Source organism: Anser cygnoides, chromosome 4 (assembly GCF_040182565.1).
Source record: "Anser cygnoides isolate HZ-2024a breed goose chromosome 4, Taihu_goose_T2T_genome, whole genome shotgun sequence".
Taxonomy (NCBI): domain Eukaryota; kingdom Metazoa; phylum Chordata; class Aves; order Anseriformes; family Anatidae; genus Anser; species Anser cygnoides.
This window is the reverse complement of record NC_089876.1, coordinates 1,578,179-1,604,201: the sequence shown is the minus strand read 5'-3', so window position 1 is coordinate 1,604,201 and position 26,023 is coordinate 1,578,179. Positions and strand designations below refer to the sequence as shown.

The window sequence follows — 26,023 nt, the reverse complement described above, 5'->3', positions numbered from 1 at the left end:
GGTTTCCTGGTGGTGGTGATGTTTCCTCTGGCAGGTTTGGGACCCCGTGTTGTCCTGGGGTGCTGAGAGGTAGTGCAGGTGTTGGTTGGGGTCCTGCGTACCTGGGAGCCCCACCAACAAGCAATGAGACGCGGCAAACGTTTTCAAGGCACTGAACGAGATGTTGGAATAAGTCACTGGTACTTGGTGCATTCAGTGTCTCAGAAGAGCACAAAGAATTTAATGAAAACAAACAAACAAAAAGCCAAAACCAACAAACACGCGCACAACCCCCTGCTCGGCCTGCAGGATCTGTTTCAGATGAATATCTGAGTTCTTCGAAGGGGTAAAGTTCTTGATTCATTAATCACATTTCATTAATATCTGCAACTCCAAAACAGAAGTGTAGTCTGGTAGATGCTCCTTGTCTTTTATGACTTCATTTTTAGCTGCAGTTGGGAGACTTTTTATAGTATATTATTAGCATGCTGTCATCTTTTCTTGCTCTTCTTTCATGGCATTTGGGAGGATTACTCCGTTTTGTTTACTGCTAGGGAGAATTCTGGAGGTGCACTCTGAGTTTGTGGTCTCACAGCCCCATTCAGCACGTCCGCTTTCTCCTAGGGCAACCTTAAAAAAACAAAGCAGCACCCCCCTCCTGCAAACGCCCCCAAAAACTTCAACCAAAATACAATCCTGCAATGTCGCGATCAGGAATTATGGTCCACTTGACCATAGTCAAGGTCTAGACCTCTGTTTTAGTCTCAGCAACCAATATAAGACTGACTTATGAGTGCTTGATTTTGTTGAACAGGTTTTCTTCTCCTTCTCCTCCTTTTCCTTTTTTTGTTTTCTTTTTAATTTTAGGTGGTACCTTTTAAATGTACTTACACTTATTACTGAAAACGGTGGTAGAAAAATAATCCGCTTGCCATTTTAGGAGGAGAAATATATGAGAATGTAGAGATAGGATTCAATAAAAACTTTGAAGGCTGTCCAGAACACAAAGAAGGCTTCGTTTCTTTGAACATGTGGAAAATTACAGTTCAGCTGGAAACCTCAGTGAAAACCAATTGGAAAGTATTGTTTATCAGAAATGCTGACCAAATGTGAACTTCAGGTCAGGTCGCTGGGTGGTAGCTGCTGAAAGCCATGCAGTGGGATTAGGTGTAGAATGGGTTGAGTTAGAGGCATCGCTTTAGCCTAATTTTGGTGGGGGCTTTGTTTGTGTCATGTAAATACGGAGGAATGTGCATGTCGTTTTTGATGCGTAAAGTATGTTCTCAACGCATGCCTGAGAGCCTGGGAAAATCGTCCAGCCTTAACATAAAGCAGAGGTGCGTGATTTGGGCATGTCTTAGAAACTGAAGATACAGAAGGAAGGAGGGTGAGCAGAGAAAATAAGAATTGATTTCCCATTCTCCCAGTGTGTACCCTTCCCAGCAGATCTTCAGCTGTCTGAAAACTGGGAGCGCTTTTAAAAAAATTATTGATTGTAAGTGCAATTACATTTTTATGGTTATTCTGTTCTTTAATGATGAGTACAGACATGTCCAATTCCCATGTTCAAGTTGGTCTGGAATGTCTTGAGGCTGAATAAAACGTTTACATGTGTTTTCTGTTGGATTTAGGCATGGTGTTGCTCAGTATGTCTCCTGTATAATAGTATAGGAATGCCTAGTTCATGTTCAACCTGTCTTTCCATAATTAAATGCTTTGTTGTGATGGCTTATCTACTGCTCACTTTATTGTAATGAAGAAAGAACCAGTGCAGCTTTCCTCCTGCAGAGCCGCAGTCTCTCTGTTATCGTATGAGATAGATGTTAAGCTCTTTTGGTCAGGTATGGCTCTTAAACCTCTCACTTCTGATGATTTTGTCAGTGGATCTGTTTTCAGCCAGGCATAGTCGCCCCAGCAGAGTTGAAGAACATGGCAGATAAGTTGGTAAGAGCTGCCCAAAGACACGGTGGGCTGTTTTTACAGGCCTACAAAGGAAGGGGGTGGGGGTAGAGGCACTGGAACTAGAGAAATGCTACTGGGTGTCCTTGGGAGATGCCTCCGGGTACACAGAGTATCAAGGTAGGGTGCAGTAAAAAAATCTGATGTTGAAATCATTTCCAGTGGACCTTAGGAGATGAGCTTTCTTGTGGTCAAAATCCACATGGGAACAGAGGGACCTGACTTTTTTCTCTGACAAATGAAAGGAAATTGCTTGGGGTGTTCTCTTCTGAACAAGATTTTATTTCATCTTGTGACCATTTATAGTGATCTGTCCTCTCCAGATGCTGTGTCTTACAAGAAGCAGAGTAGTATAAGTGAGGTAAAACCAATTCTTCAAGTGAGCCATGTCATGAGTGTTATTTAGTGTCCTCATGGCAAGCGTTAATTGTATTTCACTTGCAAAGCGTCACTTTGCGCAATAGAAGTACTTGCCTGCCTGGAGCATCAGGGTTTTATACAGACGTTGACCTAATATTGCTAGAGTTATTCATAGTTTTGCTGTACAAAGATGATATGACTTTAACCTTCTTTAGGGTTAGAAAACAGGATTTACGATACAATGCTCAAGGAACTTAGTATCTTTATCAAAGAAGACAATTGCACCTTCTGCTTCTCTGGATATCTGTTAGAAAAAAATGGATAGTAGCTACTGTTTTAATACAAACAGCCAAAGGTTTTATAACGTGCAACGGTGAAGGTCAAAGCTGGGTAAATGCACCCTGGTGGCATGGGAGTGGAGGAAATGAGCTACTGGAACAATCCATCGAGATCTGTGGTGGACATTGCATCATCCCAGGAAAACCCTTAAAATCAAAACGACTCATTTTGTATAAAAGCTTTATGTTCCAGTACAACCACAAGTACTGACCTTGAAGTAGGTATTAATTAGTGGATGACTCCTTGTCTGCATTGTTCAAGGTGTCAGACTGCCTGACTACGGTGATCTCTTAAAACTTTATGCCTATAGGAATAATAGATTCATACTTCATGTTTTTCTTCTTATGGCAAAGACCAAATGAAAAAAAAAAAGAAGAGTTTAAAGAAAAAGTAAGTTGAGCGCAGCTCAGGGAGCCAAGGACTTTGTTCTGATTTTGACTCTGATAACACTCGCTGTGTGGCCTGGGGCAAGTTATTAATCCTTGGGAGCCGCAGTTTGCCAATTTGTCTGATCTGGATAACTTCACTCGCCTAATAGGACGACGTGTTTTTAACATGCTGTTAATGTAAACGTGTAATAATTATCAGCTTTTTATGACTATTCTGTTTATGACGAAGGAGAATATTTGTATTTAGAGTGGATGCCCATTTTCCAGACCTACTTCATTTAACTCCTGGGAGATGTTTTGACTCTTCAAAAGAGGATTTTTCTTGACTTGGGGCCACCGCTGTGGTACTCTGTCCCGCCAAGTTCAATGTTCTTCTGGATAGAATAAAATGTGTTTATGGATTTTGATGAAACTTGGAAATTCTTGGATTGTTAATCTTGCCGTTTTACGGGAAAATGAATCAAGTTCTGACTCACGGAGGAGGACTGACCTTGGGGCAGAGGGGAGCGTTGTACACACCCCAGCTTGGGTTACCAGGAAAGGATTTCTTTGGTCATCTGTGGCATCTGTGTATTCTTGTTGAATTATTACCATTGCCTGGTATCAGTGCAGTAAAGGATGAGACACGGTTTTGGTGCCCCTCTCCCTATTTTCACTCCTTGTTACTATGTATATACAATTTTTTACTCCCCCACACCAGCCATTTCTAGGCTTCAGTGTTGGCTGCTTGTTCGGGCCATAGCAAAGTGTTTGGGCAGTTTAAAGGACATCAGTTTCTCTTCTCATTTAAATTGAGCTTTTCCTATAGGTTATGTTTTACATTTAAATGTTCACATAATCTAAGAAGTCAACAAAGCAAAACCTTATGGCGCACAGTAGGTGGTAGTCCTCTTCAGATACGTTTGCTCAAGGTAGAGAAGAGTCAAGGTACAGTGCCGATAATTTTTTCTTCCCATAGGCTTTCAAATTCTGGCAGTTCTGCAATGCCAGTAGAATGTTTTTAAGTATTACCTAACGCAGCTCCTAGGAGAAGCCCCTTCCTTGCTCCTCCGTTTGGGTCTGTGTGCCTTGTTCATCTTGGGGCAATCGGTAGATGTGTGCTAATGGAGCTCCGTGTTCCTTGCAGAGCCTGGCAGCCCCTTTTGTCCCTTCTAACCCTTCAACCACCGAAGCTCTGCTCTGCCCCAGCTGCTTTCCCAGTCAGGTTGCGCTGTGCTCTTGTCTCTGGTGGCTTTGAACACAAGGCTGCCCGTTCCGTCAGCTTTTGCTGGTCTTTTGAGTCCTATTCTGGTATTTCACCTTTCCATTCCCTCCTAACCTTTAGATGTTTCCGAATGCATCCCCATGCCCTGTCCATCCAGGTTTATTAACTGCAGATGTCGTTTTTTGGCTTGCCCAGGACTGAAAATTCCCTCCAAGTTTGTAGCCTTCAGTTGGCGAACACCTTAACGTGGTGCCACTGGCAGGCTTCGGTGCCCTTTACTTCCACTCTTCTTGGCTTTTTGTTTCCTGTCTGCTTGCTCCGTCTTCTGTGCTTTGTTGTTGTTTCCTCTCTTTTAATGTTTGTTTCCTTCATTTCCTAAGGATTGCAGATACAATCAGTGGAAAATAATTGCCAAGATTTTCTTCAGTCTTCTGCTCTCTCCAAATATTAAGGTACTTTGCACTTGATATGTCTATCCTTTTAATAACTCTTTGGTAATAACACGTACCTAATTTCAAGTCTACCTCTGCCTTTCTTTGGTTACTTGCTCTGATTTTTGTGGCACTAACCTGCAAATCTGGGTGCCTTAGCTGAGCACTTGGAGCTCACTAACCTCTGCCGTGGTAGAAGAAATCAGTCAAGTCCTGCCTCCCATTGGAAAAACACCAAATTTTCCAGTGTGGTCATCTGCTGTGGTCTGCCAGACCAGTTTCTCACCAGCCTTCTTGGATTTGGACTGCAGGACTAAACCCAATATATTAGGAGAAGTTACGACAACATTTCCACGCTCGTACACCTACATTGTACTATCTACTGAATTAAAAAAGGCTCACTTTGATGCCTGCCATTTCTCTTCTGATAGCAATTCAAGAGGATGAGTGTTCTGCATGCCTGTGGTAGGCTTACCTCATTTAGCAGTGCAGAACTGAGATCTTACTGAGCAAATTTTCTTACAGTTCTGCATTTTGGGGAGGTGGGGTTGGGGAAATATACCCCTTCCTTCCCCATTGGAATGTTTTACTCTGTATGTGCTTAAAAAAAGAAACTGATGATAATTTCAACCGGCCATTGATTTCTTCATGTATCCTCTTGCTTCCCATATCACTTATCTATACATCCTAACGCCAGATTTTTGTTTGTTGGCCTCAGTTTTTCTGTTTATTCCATTTGTCATGTTCCTTTTTTCTTGCCTTTATAGCTTCCTTAACTTCCATCTGAGCCAGGTTGCCTTTTAACTAGTGTGGCCGCCTTTTTCAGTTGTGGCATTGTGGCTTTTTGAGCATCTAGTTAAAATGTTCTTAAACAATTTTCAATTAGTCTTCATATTTTTCTGATTACATTCTTTTTCCCAACTGATTTGGCTCATAATTGTTTTCAGCTTGGTGAAACTGGCCTTTATAAAAGTGTGTGTATAGATGTGTGTATGTATACATGTGTGTGTGTACTATTGGTAGTGATAATGTGTTTTATTCTTAATTTAATTTTTTTTGTTGGCATATAAATGTGTGTCATGGTGACTTGCATCTTAGCTATCAAAAATAAGTGGGATAAAACACATCTGCCTATTTAAAAACTCACGTCGTCTCTGTTTCCGAATGGAGACTAGCACGTGGATGCTGGCTTCGGGGTTTGTTGGCATCTGGCAAACGGTGCTTCCTTGGCCATGTGGCATAATCTGCAGCCCTTCGATGTCTGAACCACCCCAGAGGTCAGTGCCTGCTTTGCTTGGGAGCGATTTAAGGAAATAAGTGCTGCCTTCACACCGGCTCCAAAGTGCCACTGTCCGTGTCGGAGCGGCGTGCTCGATGGCCCGGGAGGACAGGAGAAGGCAGCGCTGTGCCCTGCAAACCTGGTGGAAGAGGAGGAAGGGGCAGCGTGTGCTCGTGCCTCTCACCCCAACCCATCGCTGCCTGCGGTGGGAAGGTGGAAATTTCGGAAATTTCACAGAGAAGTGAAGGAAAGCGCAAGGTACTGCGGAGGGTCAGCGCAGCATGGCTGGAGGCTGGTGGGAGTCGAGGAAGGGTTGCTTGGAGGTCTTTTTCTGTTCCCTTCGTGGCAACGTGAAACCAAACTGGGCTCGGATAAAACTTGCAGTGGAGCAAACAGGAGAGGGAGGAGAACCAGGGTGCAACAGCACCGCGTGGCTGGAGGGCAGGTGGAGCTCCTGGGCTCCTCTTCCACCAGCACGGCCTCGCTGAAAGGTCCTGCACCGGCAACGAGCGTCTTTCTGGAGCCTTGCATGACAGATAACGCCTTGGTTGGATCGAGCCTGCAGCACGGGGACTCGTTCAGAGGCTCTGATGGGAGGGACCGTCCCAGATTACCCCTCGGATGACCTTTTGCTTGAGCTGGATGGAAGTGATCAGCACCGCGAATGTAAATGATCAGCAGTTGGGCTCCATCTGCAGCTGGTTAATTACCCGTTCACACAATATGTTGTTAGGGGTCATCTGTTTCCAGTTTCATCATAAACAGAAGTAAATGTTGAGAACATATTTTTCTACATCCAGTTTCACTTGTTGTGGATACTTGAAATAGTTTGCAACCCACATCTTTTGGTTTTTGAGGAGGGCTTTTGGCCAGAGAACCCTGTGACCATTTGAGATTTTTTTTTAAAAAAAGTGCCCCGGAGGTTGCATTGTAGGGACTTTCCTTATGCAAAACATAAAAGTGCTGTTTTTTCAAATTATAACCATATTTTTCATTAAAATCAGTTGGAGTCCCAATAAACAATCGACTCCGAAAATTTTCCAAATGTTTGCTGCAGTGCTGTTTCTATTTTTAATTATTTTTTAAAAACGTGTTTTTCTTAAAATCGCAGCTTGGCTTATAATTTAAAGAAGTGATCTAGTAAATCAGAAAAAATGCAGAAGTATATAGCTTTTTATTACAATATAATTAAAACCTACTGGAGATTCCAACGTGAGGATACTTCTGTAGGAGCATCCGATGATTCCTTCCATTTGGCTTATCAAGGGAACTTTCTTTTTGTTGCCGACTCTCCTCAAAGATCCCTCCAGTGTGTTTATACATTTGTTTTACATAAATTGAGAGCTGTGTACACGTAGAGACGCCAGAAGCTCTGCAAAGTAGCTGTGAGGCACAGAAGTGCCTGGTTCATAGACACCAAGGCACGGTTTCCACACTGCAGCAGTCTTTGGTGTTGTCATTTTTAGTTCTTATTCACAGTTTCATTCGGTGTCTGGCTACCTAGTACAAGATTTGTTTGCTGTCTTAAGAGGAAACAAACAAACAAAGCAACAAAACGAACCTAACAAACAAACCACTCAGAACAACAAACTAGTTTTATTTCAGAAGTTGTCATACTTGCTTTATACAAAGCAAGTAAGGATCTCTTTGCAGGATACGCAGGATTATTTTTGCTGTTGAAATCTACTGCAGGCTGGAGATAGAGGAGTACTAGACCATATTCTGGCACTGTTGCTGTAAAATCCCAAGCGTCCGAGGGAAATACTCCTTTCCAGAAAGCACCAGGCCCTGGGAGAAAGCCATGGAGATGGAGGATGGCTGTTGATGGCCTCCCAGCCTCAAAAAAAATGTGGCGAGAGGAGATTGCAGACTGTAATTTGGAGTTCACCCATCTTTGTTGTGCTGCAGACTTCGCCACTGATCGCTCCTGCATCGGCTCGGCTCAGGGCCATGAAGGCCATTGGAGCTGGGCAGGCCGGCGGCCTAGACCGCAGCTTTTCTGCAGGCAGGGTGCCTGGCTGTGAGGGTTGAGCAGGACTTGCTGCTTGTTGGAGGTCAGTTTGAGACAGAGCCTGTGGATTTGGTCTTTTTCCTTATCTGTGAACCTTCTCAAAGCCGCTGGTGGATAGATGTCGTGCCTCTGTGCGCAGGGCTTGGGCCCCGTGCGTGTGTCGGGGGTTCGGATCATGGCGTGCGGCCGAGCGAGCAGTCGCTGCGTTTCGGTTGGGCTCCACCGAGTCCAGGGCATTTGTGGAGCTGGTGCCAGCACAGGCATCTTCACTGGAGAAAATTGCTCCTACTCCTTGCCTCCAAAGGCAAGGGAAGGGGGGAAAGCAAACGTGTCCAAGTGGTTTCCCTGCTGCTCGAGGCCTGTTAGGCCTCCAGCGAGCAATCCGCGCTGTCAGTGCCGGTGGGGTAAGTCCACGTGGTGACCTTGCTTTTTGTCTGCTCCAGGGTCATTTTTTTTTTGGCCTGGTTTGAAAGCGACCTAAAAAGTCTGTTTTCTTTTGAGATGGTCTTATGAGGACTAGTTATTTGTAGTTGGAAGCAAGTCAGCACGTGGCAGTGCGACAGCTGCCCCGCGGCGTGCAGCGAGGCTCGCCTTTAGCGCCGCTCACATCCCAGCTGAACCAGATGGCCTTGAATAATGTCAGGGCATTATCAGTGGGGAAAGAAAAAGAAGTTTTTTCTTGTCAACCGAAGGAGGTCTGTGTACTTTGGATGAAGGAACTTTTTGTATGGTGACTCTCCCACCTGTCGCATTGCTATGGCATTGTTTTCCTATAGATAGCACTTAGGTAAATACACGTTTCTTACTTCTAGGAACAGACTCTCCTGAATAATTAGGTTGTCTTTGTTGCCTGGTCATCAGCTCAGAAGGGCTAAACTTGGGAGACATTGACAATAGTTCGTAGTTCCTCTGTGTTTGACCCAATTTTGTCTCCCAGCTTCTGCAGTTTCCACAGGCCTCTTGGGGACCCAGCTGTTCTGCTCAGCAGGTGCAACACTTGTGGATAAGGACGTGAAATTTCTACTTGATGTTAACGTGTTTTCTTGTTTTTGAGGCCCACGAATGGCAAAGCAGGATTCTGGGTCTAATTCCTCAGCTGGATGCAACGTTTCAGCTTGTGTTTTGGTCTCTTTGCTCGAGAGTGACAGCTTTAATCTACTTAGTAAGAGTCTGCAATTATTAACAAAATTTATTACCCTGTGAATGGGTGAGGGTCGAGTGCAATCGGTGTTTGATTTCTGGGAAGGACCAACCAGTCTTTGTGAGCAGACATTTTTGGGGTCTGTTTGAATACACTATGCGTGACTTCCATACCTCTAAGCTTGCTGATGGCCAGGAGGTCTGTAGGAATTTTCTGTGGTCTTCTTGGAATCTTCCTACCCCCTGGGTTAAATAAAGGATCCTCATTACTGAAGTACCGCTGGTACCCATTGCTTTAGCCCGGCTGCCTCTGGCTATAAATGTATCAAGGGAATTTTGCTGTTGTCCTCTCTGTTAAGAGGACAATTGCTTTTCTTTGCTGATCCTGCTAAGCAGTGTTATCTTCCTCCTGGCTCTGTAAGTCCTGGGCACTGAGACTTTTCAGAAGACCTCCCAGAAGGATGGCTGTTGTGTCAGAGCCACTGAAGGGCCTTTCTTGGTGGCTCCATTCAGAAGATGAATGGTCTTCTGAAGTTTCTGTGAGCAAGAGTTGGGTGACTTCTCAGACTGCCATAACTTCTTTCCCCTTTCAGCCTATGTTTCTTTTATTGTTTTTCCTCTAAAGCCTTTATACTGGACAGTCTTGACAGAATTAGGAATGAAATCTCTGCCGGAAACCCTACAGAAGAATAGAGATCCATTTTGCTTAGAGGAGCTTGGGAGGAACCTGAGCTGGCTGCTGGGATGAGATTGGTATCTCTCTCACCACATCTTCATTACTTGTTGCTGAGTTCTTAATCATGCTTTGCTGAGGAGACTAAACAATTTCCTAAGAGCGTCATGATGCTCTATACCCATTTCACATTTTTTGCTGTTTACTTCTGTAGAGGATAAGCATCCATCAAGAGAATGAGAATTTGTCATTGTTTCATGAAAAAGGGCAGTAGCATTGTTAAAGCCCAATGGGAACACTCTGGTACTAAGAGCCTCCAGGGATAAATGCAAATTTATACTGGCTTTTTAGACAGACATAGCCCAGAAGCCCCTTTTAAATCAGGAGATGGAAAGATGTTTTATCTTCGGTAACTCTTTCCAGAAGACCTACAAAGCCAGTCCATCAGCCACAGCTTCTCTGTAACTGGGGTTTGCATCTATAGTCACTTCTTTTCTCTGGCTTGGTGGTGGAGCTGGAGCGTTGATCTTAAAAGATGTGGGTACCAGGATCCTTTAGTTAGTAGGACCGGGCATTTTGAACGGTAGTCGCCACCTTTACTGGAGGGAGGGAGGGATGAAAAGAGTTTTTGTACTGCTGTTGGAGAAGCAGATTGGTCCCAGATATGGTGGCTTCAGGATTGTGGGAAAAGAGGCTTTGTTTATGGCAGAAGCAAACTGTAGGGAGTTGCTTCATGGGTCATCCCATGAAAGCTTGGCTTGGGGCATGGGAACGGTTTTGGTCATGGACCAGATATAATGGCCCCCCACTGCGTGGCTGCTCCTGCTTCAAGATCTGTTCTTAATCCAGACCCACGAACTTGTTTACCAAAGGCAGTCGCAGCTTGGGTTCAACAGAGGATTCTGCCCTGTAGAGTCCAAATATCCAGTCGAACTTGTATCCCTGTTTGCCCACAGCTAGGCAAATGCCAGCACTGAAACTTCCTTGTGAAGAGGATCGGGCCATGTTGACCATATTATCCTCATAAATTAGTCCTTTTCCAAGAAGTCTCTTCAGAAGAGGGTATTCCAGTAAGTACTGGGATGTTAAGTTACCATCTTTGTGTTGGGGTTCCCGAAGTCCTGGGACAAAGGGATGATGCTCAGCCGTTCCTCCTGAAGGAGGCTGCTGTAGTTTAGGGGGCTGTGGGTGCATCCCGTGGTCCTCTTTCTCCTGGCATTCACTTACCTATCGAGCCACTTCTTTACACAGCTCTGCTCAGGTCTTTCCCCAGTTCTTTCAGCTTTCAGAACAAAATTCCCTTGTCGTGCTCACAGACGTTGCATCATTTCCTCAGCCCCTCCTGATGAAGACCCTTGTCCTTTCCCTCCTTGGAGAAAGCAGCGCTTATCCTGGTGCTCTGCTTGTCTTCCTGAACTACAGCTACCGTGCCCGTTTTTTTTTTCCCCTCTCCTAGACCCAGTCTGCTGATGTGTGATGTGTGGGTTCACTTACCACCACTTTAAATTTCCATTTGTTCGCAGCATCTCTCTCCCAAAATAGTGCATTTTTTTTTTTTTCTGAGGCCAGGCAGTAGCCCTGGTCAGCAGAACGTGCTTTAAATTGGGCTGCAGCGCTTACCCTGGAGGAGAATTTATTGATAACTTCCCACAGTAGCACCTCATAAGCACGAGGGCTCTCCTTTTCCTTCTGTTTCAAATTTAGCACGCTGGAATAGAAATTTCCTCCCCCAATTAGGAGAGCAGCCAAGTTCCTTTTCGCACGTAGCGTTGCAGCATCTCTCAAGGTTGGTTTTAAAGCCTCGCTCCCCTCGGCCGGCGGGAGGTGGTCGCGGCTCCGGGTCGGGAGCTGCCACCGAGGGCCCCGAATCTCTGCAGTGTGGAAAATGCAGAAACTCGCGTTATTTTAAAGGTTGTGTCTGGTGCGATCAGGACTTTGAGTTCCTTTATAATGACTCGGTGTTTCCAGTTGCACATGAGCTGGCCCCTGTTACTTTTTGGGGTCGTGGTGTGAGTGTTTTGCTGGTGCCCCTGTTCGGGGCTGGCCGTGGGGCCAAATCGTCGGGAAGAAGAGCTTTCTTTGAGATGCTTTAAGTAAAGGTTTTTGCTATGGTTCTGAGGAAGCTTTTCTTCTTCTGACGTGAACCTGTCTCCAGGGACTAGGCCGGTGGGTGAGTGGGTGCCTCCAGCCCAGCACGGTGTTCTTGGGAAAGGTCCAACCTCAAAACGACATGGTTAGAGAGGCTTTTATCATCCCACCTGTAAATATAGTACCAGGGAGCGAGGGAGAGTCCCGTGCCATCGAATGTCACCTGGTACGTTTTTGGCAAAATAAAAAAGCATCATCTTGGAGGCGAGCAGGCAGGCTCATTTCTTTCTTTCTCCCTTTCATCCCCAGCAACTGAAAAAATGTTCACATTTTGCATTCTTCTGTGCGTAGGTAACTGCCCGGAAAAGTCCTGACTTCTTGGAAGTCAAGGCTGATTTTTTTCCTTTTTTTCTTTATTTCATTATAATGTTTTACCCTGAATTGTGAAAGACTCAGACTTCCTCATCTGAAGAGTCAGAAACGTCTTTTATTTGTAATCTAAAATGCTCGTCCATTCATTTCTGCCCAGGAGACAAATCCATCTCGTTTTGGCATTAATGGTTCAATGCTTTCTGTCGGGCTCTTGCTCTGATGGGAAGGTAAATTGCTGGCTCCCCTTCCTGGTGCTGGGTGAGCGCTCACCGTCGTGCATTCATAGCTGCCTCGTAGCCTGCAAACTCCACGATGCTTTTTCCTTTAGTGCAACTTATATTTTAGTAGCGCGGACTCGCAGTTCGATAAATCACCAAGCTAATGCCAAGAAAAATGTCTGAAAGCAATTTGGGGCTCTCAGGAATGGTCATTAGGATTAGGTCATTAACTTGAGTTACTCCCCGTTCTGGTGGCAGCACCCTGGACCGAGGTAGCTGTCGTGCAGGTCCCTGGTGGGGGTTTGAGGTGGGTGGCGGGGAAAGGAGGACGTGCCTGGCCAGGGGTCGTGGTCCCCTGGCACCCAAGGGAGCACCTTTTGCTTGCTACGCTGGGAGGTAGCACAGAAGGTGAGAAAGGTTCTGGAGACCTTGAAGTCATCTCTTGCAGCCCCAAAGATGTTACAGGGCAAGAACTGGTGTCTTTGCCTGCCCTGCTCCCATCCCAACACTGATGCCTTCTTACGTGTAATATTCAAGGTTTGGATCCCTGGTGGTCAGCTCGTCAGCTCAGCCAGAAGTTGTGTTGCTGGTGATGGCAATGCTCACAAAAAGAAACACCTTGAATCTGAGCTCTGGAAGACCTAGCTTGCTCGTCGCCAGCACAGATCCTGTCTGGATATTGTAAATATAAATAAGTGCTTGGGTTTTGGGTCCTGGAGCGTCAAGAAGTATTTGAAGCCTACAGAACTGCATGAATTACCTTTCCCTTCGTCTTTCCTCACTCTCCTGAAGATTAAATGAACCATCTCTTTACTTTTCTTTCCTCCCTGGAAGCAAGATGAAAACCCCAGCTTGGTTTATAAGGTGGGCTTGGAAAGTTTCTATTTCTTATGTAAAGCGCTTTCATCTTAAATGAGTGTGTGTGGAAGGCTGCTCAAGGTACATGTTTCAACTTAAGGCAGAAAGCATCAGCCAGTCTTTCTAGGCGTATTTCTGTGGCATGATGCTAACTTTTATAACGTGTTTTTAAAGCATTGCTGGAAAAAGGAAAAGAATCAGACGTTTTACTAGCTGCACGCTAGGTTAACTTTGGGCTGAGCAGCGCTTCAATTAGCAGAGCAGCGAGTGAAGTCAGTGTCTGTGTCCTCTGTGACTTGGACGGAGTCGGAGTCTTTCACTTAATCATTTATAACTAATTGCAGTCGTTCTACAAAGTCAACGCAAACCTTCGGAGTGTGCTTATACCGAGCAAGAAATGAGTAGCAAATTTTGCTGTTCAGTGTCTCGCGTAGCAACTGTGCTCAGAGTCGCGCTTTTTCACTCGTGTCAGACTTGTCAGCCTGCTTCGGGAGCTGGGGATGGAGCTGTGTCGTTAGCTCTTAGGTGGTGATGCATCACGCAGGGACAGCTGACTTCAACTTCCAGGTTGGATCGCGAGCCACCCTCCTCTGTGACTGCAGAAAAGCTGTAATGTAGCTCGTAAAGTAGTTGAAACATGTACCGAGGTGTGTATAAACTGCCTAGTGCAAGGCTGACAGAGCTGCTGGGGTTTCTCGTGTGCTTCTGAAGCACCCCATGCCCATCATCTCCAATGAGAAGGCAAACAGGGACTGAGACTTGAATACAACCACGGATCTGGCCCTTCAGTGACCTGCAAGGCTTTGAAGGAAGCTCTATTTAATATTTCTATTTCTATTGAAGTATCTCCAAAGCATTTGAAGAACAACAGCACTAAGAGCTTGGGAGATGGGAGGATCTCTCTTTTCCACTTTACTTGGAAAGGGAAAAAAAGGCGCTTTGGAATTTATTTGCACGATGAGGAGGTTCCAGATCCTTGAAGACTTTCTGATTATTTGCAGCATCCCTCTCTGGGGCTCTTCTAGCAGGGTCTCTACCGGTCTGTGCTAGGACTGAAGAAGGATGGTTTTGGTTCTTTGGTGCTGTATGACAGTAGGTTAAGTAGTGGTCCTAAATCCCACTTTAGCAGACAATCTGTCTAACTATCAAGTCAACGTAAGTTGTCGGTGTTCGTGCAGAGCCGAGGGGTTATGGTAACGGTGCAGTCAGGGGCTAGAAGGGGTGGCTCAGAAATACAGATGTAAATTTGTTCCACTCTGTTCTTACAGAATATTAATGTCAAGGGAGATGGTTTGAGATAACCCCCAAAGTTTGCTCTTGTCACGCAGTGGTTGTCCATGAAGTTGTGCTTTCCTCTGCAGATCATTTAAGGGTACCGTAAGGGTATATTGATATTAATAGAAAATTAATAGAAAAGGGTTTTTTTTAGCTGCGACTCTTCCTTGCATCCACCCCTAGGAGCTCTGGGCACCGCAGTCGTGTCTGCACACAGGTGAAGAGAGCATAACAACATGGAAAGGTTTCTTCCTCGTTTTTGGAGGGCTTGCCTGCACTTCTGCCTCCCGTCATTTTTCCTCCCCAACTGTCCCCTGATTGCATAAAGAAAATTCCAGCTCTGGGGTTCTGAACTTGACAGCCTGCTCTGGGCCCAGGGAACAGGTATGTCTGTAGCAACACCCAGCAGCTAAGATAAGCGTTCTCCTCTCTTCTCCCAGTAAGAAACAAAGTTCAAACAACTGGGCATGGCTTAGAAATTGAGCTGAGCTCCGACGCTTCGCTTTCCTTTGCACAAAGCTTCAACCAATAACTTTGTGGCTACGCCTTCCTTCTGGGAGATGTCTGAAGCACAGATAGGAGCACATTAATGCTTGTGCCAGTCCTGCCTTGTAAAAATGCACGGAAAATCTCAGGTGGGTAAAGATGAGCACCCGAGGCTGAGGGCAGACATTGCCAGCATGGCGTGGGGCTGCAGGAGCTGGGCTGGGTGCCCGGGGCCGTGTTACCAGGGGGGGCGTGCACCTTCCTGCAGGTCCGGGTCTGGGGGATCGCAGCTCCTTAGCACCTGCAGGAGCTGTATCTGGGGATACAGGTGTTGAGATGATGGTAAGACCAGTGGGCGTGCTGGGCAGGGGACTCTGACAGATCTGACGAGCTGGAAATGAGCTGTAGGCTCGGCATTTACTGCAGCGCTTACGGCCGCACTGAAAACTCGTGGGCCATGGAGCTTTTGGAAAGGGAAACCTGTGCTGGCAGTGTTGTTTTTCCATTTGATCCGTACCCCTGTGTTGCAGCTGGCGACACGCTCCTGCCCCGTGCGAGCTGTTGTTGTTGATGTTCCTCTAAATACGCTGGTGGCCGCGCTGTCATCCGCTCCCGCCCCAACTGGCCCCGTGGAGTCGCTCAGACCCATGTGCAGGTCCTGTGCCGAGGAGCATTTCTTAGGGCCTTCCGAGGCCACGGAGTCCCTGCAGGAGAACCCGGCCAAGCCCACTGGGAGCTGGCGCGGTGCAGAACCAGAAAAAAACGAGTCGTCCCGGTGCTCCCCACCGCTCCAGTCACCAACCCCGGCCGGCTCCCCAGTGCAAAACTTCACCGATGCTGGAGGAAAACAAGGACGGCTGGTTGTGCCGGCTTCTGGTGCTGTTCTCCTCAATCCGACACGTGCCCTGGGATGCGGAGTTAAGTTGTGTTCCCTACCCGTGTCCCTCGTGGAGAGCTCTCCCTCCCGCCGGCTTGGCTCGGGACGGTGCCGGTGACTCACGGAGCTCGCCGGGGGGGTCACGGTCACACCTTGTGAAAAGCAGGTGCAGCCCCGTTAACTCCAGGTGGAGGCATAACAGCTGAAACCATATTGAATTCTTCAGCTTCCCTTCCTAATCTCATATCGGGGCTAGATACCCCAAAACGATTTTTTCCCCCATTTACCATCAGCAGGTGGGGTTACCTCCAAAAGCGATGGGTCGATGGGCCCGCGCGTGGCCGAGGCACGAACACCAGCACCACACGTGTGCCAGTTGCTACGAGGGAGCTGGTGGAGGGGGCTAAGAGAAGACCTCCCAGCTCAACGGAGAGGCACTTATTTTTTTTTAAAGGGTATATAAATCAAAATTGGAAGGGGCTGGAGGGAAGGTGTGAGATTTTTCTTGTGTTTTTTTTCGAGAGTTATGTTTTTTATCCTTAATAGATTTATAATATGCAGGTCCCTTTATTTGTTTCTATAAAATTAACTAGTAAATTTAAAATGGAAAAAAGCTAGTAATAGGAACCAGGCTATCTTTGCCAATGCTGAAATGTTGCTATATTTATGGAAGGTAGACAAGGGCATTTTTCCTTCTGCCAGGTTTTATGCTGGAGTGCCACATGTTGGAGGGTTATAAAACTTTTACTAACGAGAAGTTGGAGGAATGCTAACTTTCTAATTGCACTTTTTTGTACAGGCTGCTGTTTATTTTGGTCTTTTAAAAAAGGTGATTGTAATTTTGAAGTCTGCGAGTTTTAAACGTAGGCAAGCAGTGCCTAGTAATGTGGGAAGGATATGGGACCTGGTGGTCAGAGCAAGGGCTTGGGAGAGCTGGTAGCTAACGTTCCTGTCTCTTGCTCTACTGAAGCTGATTGTGACACCATGGAAAAACTCCTCAGCGTCTGAACCCTGCAAATTTCAGCACAGCAGTCCGGGCCCAGTCAGTGGGGTTTCTGTCATTTGTGTGTCTGCTGAGCAAGGATTTCTTTACCACTTCCCTAAAGGGACAGCGTGCTCCTGCTGGAGACCCGCCGGTGGCTGCGGGTGGGACCTCTGCCTGAACGCTGAGTCGTGCGTACGACTTCAGATATTCTTGGCCTTACGGCCTCTCAAAAAGCAGGTTGCTGGGCGAGTGTAATTGAATTAAGTGGATTAGTTCACTGTAAATGGTCAAAGAGGGATTAAAGTGCAGAAGAGCTTTGTGGAAACTTCTGGGAGTCACTTGGTGTGTGAGGGATTAAGCTGCTTTGTGCAGAGACGGGTAGTTTCCTATTCCAGATAATTTAAATGTGTCTTTCCCTCCCTCTCTTCTTTTTTTCTCATTGTCATTTTTTTTTTTTTTGCTATTACTTCCATGCTGTTGGAAGTGTGGCAATGGTGAAATTGTTTGAAATCTCATTCTTTAAATCTAAACCATCATAAAGTGCCTTATGAGGATAAGAAATAACGCCCTGGAAACTGGGCGTTTTCTTCTCCTTGAATATTTTTAAAAAATGGATTTGAGGGGGGAAAAGCAGGATTAGGGCTTTGAAAAATGCCTTCAGGTTGGGCTTCTCTCTTTTCTGCCACATGTTCCTCTGAAGGAAATTTGTCACCAAAGCGCACTGCTGATTTATAAACCCCAATGATGACTTCAATGAATTCAGCTGAAATTCAACAGAAAACCCTTTTCCAACACTGTGTCTGCAGGCAAGATGGGCTCATGCAATACATCACGTCTTCTTTGACAGGTACTTTGGCCAAAACTTTCAATCCAGAATAGTGGATTATTATAATCCTTATGAAGGTATCGTAATGAAAGCAACCTGTTTGGAAAGCACGTAACACTTGCGATGCCGTTAATGCTGCTGGAGGATGTTAAGACCCCGGCTCCCATTTAGGGTCCCCGCATAGAGATTTCGGAGGGGGAGCTTAGCACACAGCTTTCAAGATGTCTAGATCTAAAAAACCCCTTCTGGCCTGATGAAAGCGATACGGCTGCATTATGGTGATTGCACACAGAGTGAGATTGCAGGCTTCCGGGCTAGCAAAGTATTCTGTTACAATAAATTTCTATATCAGCGTTCGAGTGATCGCTTTTGAGCAGCCGCAGGCTTGCTACGGCTCCTCTTTTGCTTTGTGCTCTACTGGTAGTGAGTAATTGCAATGTAAAGGCACAGCATGCAAAATTAAAACATTATTCTATGGGATATGCATTTAATTTGTGTAAAAGCTTTATGCAAGATCATGCTTTCTGAATTTATAAGCAGAGCTTATGAAATAATACGTAACAGGACCCCAAGATGCGTATTGGGATCCAGGCATGGCAGCGCTGAGCTTTTCCGTCGGTGGCTTTTTAGCGGAGATGTCAGGGACGGGCACGTTTCGAGTGAGAGAAAGAGGCTTCAAACAACCAAAACAACGGCGTGCCACAAGGGATGTTGCTGCGGCACGTCCGTTTGGATGAGCTGGAGGCTCTGGGGGTTGGAATGGCTGCGTATATTGTCTCTTATGAAACAAGCAGCAGAGAGCCAGCTGTAACACCCTCCCGTCTGCCAGCTGTGGCTGAGTCCTTGTTTGAGATGGAAATGTCAACGTTATTGAGGTCAAAGGCTCCCCTGCAGGATTGTTTTTATGGTTGGACCAACCAGTATGGATATTCCTAGCGAACTGGTGGCGTCATGCTGCGACGGTGGTGCTGCTGACCTGGCCAGTGACTTGTAAAATTAAACTATTTAGAATAAGATAAGTGGGATTCTGCCCAGTGCCTGCCTACGTCTGATTTACGCTCATCTCTGTTGGCATGGAAGAAAACCGTAGCGATAGGGGTGGGATCCTGGCTCTGCGAGGGCAATGGCAGAGTTTTCTTTGCGATTAATGGGGCCAGGGTTGCGGCTGTGTGGGCTGAGCTCACGTAGGTTTTGGTCGTGTTGCCCTGGGATCCTCTCGAGCAGTTGAACGGGAGGTGAGCTGTGGGGAGAGGGAAGGGAGGTAAAGAAAATAAGAGGCTATATAACTCTTCTTTCATGTCTTCATTTCTGGCTCTTGTCGTACAAAAAAATGAACGGGATTATGGCTGAGAGGGAAGCGTTGGCTTGGAGAAGTTCTCTGCAGTTTCCCCATTAGCCTTTAGAGGGCAGTTCACGTCCAGTAAATAACAGGTTTAGGGACTTGCATGATTTCTCGGACTTTTGAAAGCTAATACACTGATTATGGAATTTTTTTTTTTTTTAATGTGTAATTTTAATGAATTCTACAATAACTGGTAGTGCTTTAAAAAATAAATGTTATGTCAACCTGAAGAAGTAAGGTGAGATCAAGTTTTGATTTATATACGTCTATTTACAGCCTTTCAAGTTTAAATGCTAAAAATTGTGATGGAAGCAAATGTTATTTATTGAGGTTGGGACAAAAAACCTTGGGAATGTACTATGATAGAGGAGAGTTATCTAATATTTGCACTAAAAAGTTTTTTATGTTAAAAACAAACACAAAGTGTTGTTTGAGTTCGGTGAGTGGGGTTTACCGACAGTAATGCTGTGTGATGAATATGTAACTCCCAAAATCTCGTCTCTAAATCCCCAAGCCTCGTGCCCAGCAGTCTTATCCCCGGTGAACAACTGCCTGGTAAGAAGTTGTTTATCAACAGAAAATTTCAGCGCGAGTTTAACAGTGTCAGAGGAATCTTTGTGAAACGAAGGAAGCCAAATGAAATATAAGCTCTTCTGTAAAGTGATCTTCAGTGAAACTTTTCATATGGGATTAAATACCCCGTATAGTCAACATGCTTGGAGAAGCAGCAGCTATTTAATTCTGATTAATTAAAACCAGAAATAACGCAATAATGTTCTTCTTTCTTCTACTACTACCCTAAAGCTCATGGATCATGGAGAAGATGATTATTCTTGAAAAAGCCATTTAGCTCTTAACAAGAAAAGGGCTGAGCCACAAAGACTAACTTTTGACATCTGTTTTGTGGGTTTCTCATCAAAAAAACCATAGGGGTTATTCCTAAACAGAATGAAGTATTCTTTGTTCCAAGAAGGACTTTTCTTTGTGTGTGTTTAATCTTCCGGAGGTGGAGGTACTGTTGCTGTGTCCCCCGAGAGATATGAACTAGCTCGTAGGGCATTTCTCTACATTTTTGGGTTCATTCTTTAACTCCTGTGGTTCTTACCCGGTCTTGCTGCCTAGGATTTCGGTACATGGGTACGTAGCTGTGAAGTTACCCTTGTATCCTGAAGCTGATGGCAGTTTGAGTGAGCCCCTTCAGCTTTCTACTGGAAAAACATTTCTCTATCATAAAAACAAAACAAAACCAACAACGAACAAACAAGAAAATACCCAAAACCAACACAGTAAGGCTCTCAAGATACCCGTTAGTCCAACAGGTTCTTCCCAGGTATGATTAGCATTACAGGGCCCATCTGTAGCGTGCATTCATCAGCATGCCCTTGAGCCTGTGGTGATGGGGAGCGCTCCGTTAGACCGTCCCTTGCGGTGCTTTGCTGTCCTTACCCCTCCTGGCATGCCTAACCTCAGCGTCCAGGTGTGATGCGCTGCGTGGGCAGGGCACAGAGCTCAGCACCCGTACGGATCCACGGACGTGCCTTTGGCTGCATGGCAGAGCAGATGAGTCCTCGGTGCCAATGCGTTGGGTGGCGTTACCTGGAGCCACTGCCGAGAGCAAGGTGTCTGTCTTACAGGGGGAAGCTGGAAGAGAAGATCCATGCCTTTGCTTGAGCTGGTGGAAGGCTGCCCGCTGCTTTGATGCCCTTGAGGTTCATCCATGACACCTGCTATCCCAGATTGTCCTGAGTATGGCCGAGGATCATTTCTGACTGCGGATCTGCTCTGCAGATCTTCCCAGATCTAATTTAAGAGACGTGCAAGCTGCCTTGCTTAAAAGCCCAAAGATGTTTTGTCCAGGACTCATGGCTCAGAGCTTTGTCCTTTTATTCAGATGGGTCTTTGTGTGTTCCAAGGTAATCGGGACCATCTAAGATAGGTGGTTTGAACATTACCGGTTTCTCAGAACCTTGAAAAAACCCAAACCAGGCCGATAAATGGAAACAAAAGCAGAATCTTGAAAGGAAACTTATCTCCACAACGCCTAACAAGGCCCAGAGAGAGGGTGTGTGAAACAGCAGTTTGGGAACTCCCACAGAGAACAGAATAAAGGAGTTTAATCGGAGACCAAGATACGGGGGCTAGCACTCCTTTAGCTGTATAACTTTTTGAGGGTCAGTGTGGTCAAGATAAGTGCAGAGCAGAGATCCAGGACCTGATGAGCTGTAGCCCTAGCTCTCCCTCCAGGCTGAGTGAACGACCCTTCCTCCCTTCCCATTCCTAACCCATGAGATTGCAATATCGGGCAGTGTTTCTCAGTATACCAGTAGCTTCAAATGGCCTGGAAAAATGAGAGTAAAAACACTGTGACTCTTCGGAATCGGCTTATGCAGACCTTTTGGTTTGTCCTAGTGTGGTTTATGAGTGTGCGAGGATCCAGTAGCATGTCAGACCTCGGGCCCTGGTGTTTGCAAGCTGAAGCAGCAGTCGTAAGCATGCCCCGGTTGTTTTTCCTTATGGATCATACTTGGAAAGGCTTCGCAGACCCACACACCTTCAACCTTTTGCAGAGATCTAATCCAAGACTTATTTTTTTACTGTGAATTGCCGTAGGTGTGATGGTTGCAACTTCCTTGGGCAAGGCTGGAGACAGGACAGCAACCAGTGAGGGGCTGGAGCTGATTCAAAGAGGGGTTGTACGGGCTGGGGAGCTGCCTGTGGGCTTCCCTCGCTGAGCTGAAGGTGCCCGTGGCGGGGTCTTGGTGCTGCAGACCCCTTTGGGTGCTTTCAGGTGAAGGAAGGCATTGCCTTGGCTCCTGGGCAGGGTGCTGGCTGCCGGTGCAGTGCTTAGCTCTGAGAGGAGGCGCAGGAGCAGTCAGCATGGTTTCTCGTCAGCCCTTTCGGTTGAACCCTCAGCCACTTCTTTCCTTCCCCTCTCCCTTCTGCATCCCTGTTTGCCTTCGGTCTCTGAGGTCTGGATTTTCCCTGTTTGATAGCTTCATTGAAAAAGAACGACGACCTCGGCCGTGCTGGGATTGTCGGGGGGGGCGTGCTGAAACGCACGCTCGCTTAGTGTGCACGGAGAGCGCCTACAGCCGAGGCTGGCTCCCGCCTGGCGCATCGCCCCCCTGAACCTGGGGGTGAGAGCCATCCACTTGCACCTCTGGCTGTTTTCGGTTGCGATCACGGTGCTTCTCCCTTGTGGGCTTGGTTCGGGTGCGAAGAGGCGAACCGGAGGTTGAACTGAACCGTGGGGGTTTTCCGCTCTCGCTTCGAGCCGTAATTAAGGCTCGCCAGGGAGAGAGATGCCTCCTCGGTGCTGTATGAGAAGGCAGTATTTAAATAAATAATAATCAGAAAATCAGAGCGTGGTATGCGGGATTGCATGTAGCAGGGGATTTTGTATGAAGGCGATCGGAACCGTTTGAAAAAGAATTTTAAATTGTTGGGACGAGTTGATCGGGGCCGTGGATCCGAGCGGTGAGCAGGAAGCTGGTGGGGCTTGGCACCCATGATCCAAAGCCGAGCTGTGGAGCTGTCAGGGCCACGGTCTTCAATGTGTTTGAAATACCTTGTACAACAGCGGTCCTCCTCCTGCTTTTAGGCTGCTTATCTAATTTTCAGCTTCTCCACTCTGTGTAAATGTGATAAATACACTTTTTAATTGCATAACTGAGCTACTTTTGATGCCTGCGTGCAGATATCTTGTTCTTGAGGCTAGATCACACAGAAGCGTAAATCAACACTTTGCTCAATAAAGGACTTCCTTAAAAAATGGCTTTTTGTCTTTTATTGTGCAGCTGACCTGGAGGACTCGCTTGCTTGAGTCCTTTTATCAACGCTAATGTGATAAACTTCTTCTTACAGCAACTGGGAGAGGAGAGCGCTCAAGTCTTGATCGCTCCTTTCCCCGAGTGCCGTACTGCAGGAGCTTCCCCAAAGCACTCTAGAGGCTTGACAGTCTTTATATAAAATGCTGAATTAACCAAGCTACTCTCTACAATGAACTCGGAGGATATAAATAATGCTGACCTTGCCTTACAGATAAGGAAAAGGAGCAGGAGTGTGGCGATGAGGATAAATCACTGGGTCAAAGCAAAAGCGAAGGGACAATTGCTCGCTCACACTCGCACATTTGATGCTGAAAATTTATATTTGTGCAAACCTGATATTGGGGAATATTGGCACGAGATGGTTAGCACGGGGCGGGCTGAGGTCTGAGAGTTATTTTTAGGGAAGGAGGAGAGGTGGAAGGTTGAAGCAAAGGGCTGCGTAGGGTGGTGGGGGAGTGCAAACTCACTGAATGCTGCGTTTTCAAAGTTATTTTTCTAATGGCCAAGCAGTGAGTTTAAAAAAAAAAATCACGTTTTTGGGCCTCATTTCCTGTGCTGATGGTGAACTTTGTCAGACAAACCTCTGACAAATTGTTTTCTCTGATAACCAGTTAACACCAAGAAAGCAGATAGGCAAAAACTCTTATCATCTTGACAAGCGACTGGGTTTTAGTTAAAACTGAAAACAGAAGCTGTGTCAGCGTGTTGAGTTTACACCTTGCAATAATAATACATGCTTTTATCTGATCTGAGGGGGATTTTATAACTTTCAAATGGATCTTTGGCAGGGAGCCAGCCGTACTGTCATTTTTTATTAACTTTCTTTTTTCTTCCCCCGTAGCCAGTCTGCTTTTTGTAATATTGTTTAAGGAATATGTATCCCATTCCTAGGGATATTGTGAAACAATATTTTAAAGTTCTGTGTCTCAGCCCATTAGAGGGGTCTATAAAACAATCACAGCAGCAAATGTTCAGTAACTAATCAAAACCACCAAAGCTAACCACAGCGGTACTTCAATCCCTTTTAAATAATAAAACCTCTTCTGCTGTGCCTTATCTACTGTCTCATCAGGAAAGAGCTAATTAGATTCTTCTCAAAAGTAAATATTGTCAGTTCATTGGTGGGTGGAGGTGACGGGAGGTAAGACACGCTCGCTGTCAACATTGGCAAACCGAGGCAGAAAACAAGACAAAGTTGTAAAAACCCTATAAAAAGCTACTTGAGTTTTAAAGGAGTTCACTCCCGTGTAGGTGGTATCACAGCCTTCCCTTGCGGGAACGTGGCTTCTGTAGGCAGAGCCTGGGGGGGGACGGGGTGGGATTTGGGGCTGTGGGTAAGGCAGCTCCTGGAGTTCTGGGCCACCACATTTCATGTCTCCTGGAGCACGGCCGGGCCGTGGGCTTGGTCCCTTGTGGTGGCTTTCTTGTATTGCGATGCCTCGTGGGTGTGAATTCCTGCTCCAAAGCTCACAGCAGCATTTTTGGGATGGACTGGCAAATACTGAGGACCGGTATTTAGGACTCTTGTATGGCAGGCTTGAATGTAAGACCCCTACAGCCATGTAACGTAAGGTAGGGCACGTGGTGGAGTGGGTGTGCAGGAGGTGTAAGAGAAGTGAATGGCTTGGGGGAACAAAAGTAATAAAAAAAGAAGTGCTTTTCCCCCTTGCTCTTTTGATCCTCTGTTTTTCGAGGGATGTCAGTAGGAAGATCAACGTTTCCAGTTGCGTTTGGCCAACAAAGCCTACCGGCTTCTCATCTGAGGCATCCTATACCAAGGGGCAGCCCCAGGTCCCGGTTCTGGCCCTGAACCCGTGGAGGGAAGGCTGTGGGGGGAAGGCTGTGTCTGCTTCTTGTGTCGGCCAGACCCAGGACTGCACTGCTCTTAGGAGACTGGGATTTCGGCGGCGGCAGAGGGCTCGGCACGTGGGCACGCGAGTCCCACTGGGCTTGGAGCAGGTTTCAGCTCCTTGAACCCAACGCTGCGTTATTGCTGAACGTAACGTCGGCTACGAGCAGACGTTTGGTTTCTTAACTTTCCTTTTTATTGTCATGTTAAGCAGAGAGTCGAGAGATTGATAGTCTTGTATAATAGAGGCAATTTTACAGAATAATACAAAAATGCACTTGCTTTCATGTAAACCACACCAAAAGGTAAGGGGATTTTTTTATTTTATTTTTGTCCCTTGAGGGCTTTTCTCCTCCCCCATAGCCCCGGGTTCTTCTGTTTTCAGAGGGCACGCTGGAGTGTCGCCTCTGCTTTGATGTGGTTTCTAAAGTGTGCCTCTTCATTGGGCTCCCTACAGATGCCTTTATGTGAAACAGAACATTAAAATCCAAATGTGCCTGCTCCGCAGGTCGTTTTTCATCCTTTATGGGCAGCGTCAAATATATTGCAGAGTTGTTCTGCTGCACCCCCGGCCCAGGAGGGAGAGGGCTCAGGAGGTGCAGGGAACGAGACGGGGGTGGGAGCGGGGGGGTTCCTTGGCGGTTAAGCCCAAATTTCTCCTTAGTTGCTTCCTCTGGGCCTCTCCCCAGCTCTCTCTTTCTCTCAAGGTGAAACCGAAACCTCGGTGACTTCACCCAAGCCCGCCGAAGTTAAAGCAAATTCGATATTTCTCACTTCTAGGTCACTTCAGTCCATATTGTTTCCTGCCAGGAGTGGGGGCGGGGGAAATGCCCTACTGTTAATGGAAAAGCAATTACTGCTGTTTCTGGCACGTACGTTGTGTCGCTCCAGCGTCACACCTCGGTTATGGCTCTGCCTCGAGCGCGGCCGGTAGCGTGCGGGGTGCGGGCTGCGTGCTGAACAGACTGGGCTGCTGGGGGCTCTTTGGTTGAAGCCAGCTCAGTCTTCAAGATGAAAATTGCTGGGAAACCTTTTCTTATTTCCCTTTTTTTTTTTTTTTTTTTCCAAATTCCTAGGAGTAAGTTGCCTTTGATAGGCTGGAAAGCTTTGTAGGCACCGGGAGTGTCTCTCTGGCTGCTTCTTGCGCACCTCTGGGAGGTGTGGGTCATGCACTTCTATTTCCCCAGTAGGTCCCAGGACTTTAAATCAGGTCAAAATGCTTCTCTTGATAAATTTTAGCTCATGAACCAAAT

The 26,023-nt window shown here is 46.4% G+C and overlaps 1 protein-coding gene across 7 annotated transcripts in view; it reads left to right on the top strand.

Annotated features, from left to right (window-relative positions):
• The window catches only part of EXOC6B (exocyst complex component 6B), a 294,380-nt gene that overhangs the window by 104,740 nt on the left and 163,617 nt on the right, over nucleotides 1-26,023 (top strand). For 4 of the 7 annotated variants that reach the window (XM_066997041.1, XM_048045623.2, XM_048045625.2 and 1 more), the window contains exon 7: nucleotides 4,611-4,682. The exons of the other annotated variants lie outside the window; for them this stretch is intronic. In XM_066997041.1, the coding sequence (XP_066853142.1) occupies nucleotides 4,611-4,682 (72 nt within the window). The remainder of the gene's footprint in view (nucleotides 1-4,610; nucleotides 4,683-26,023) is intronic. 7 annotated transcript variants of the gene reach the window in all.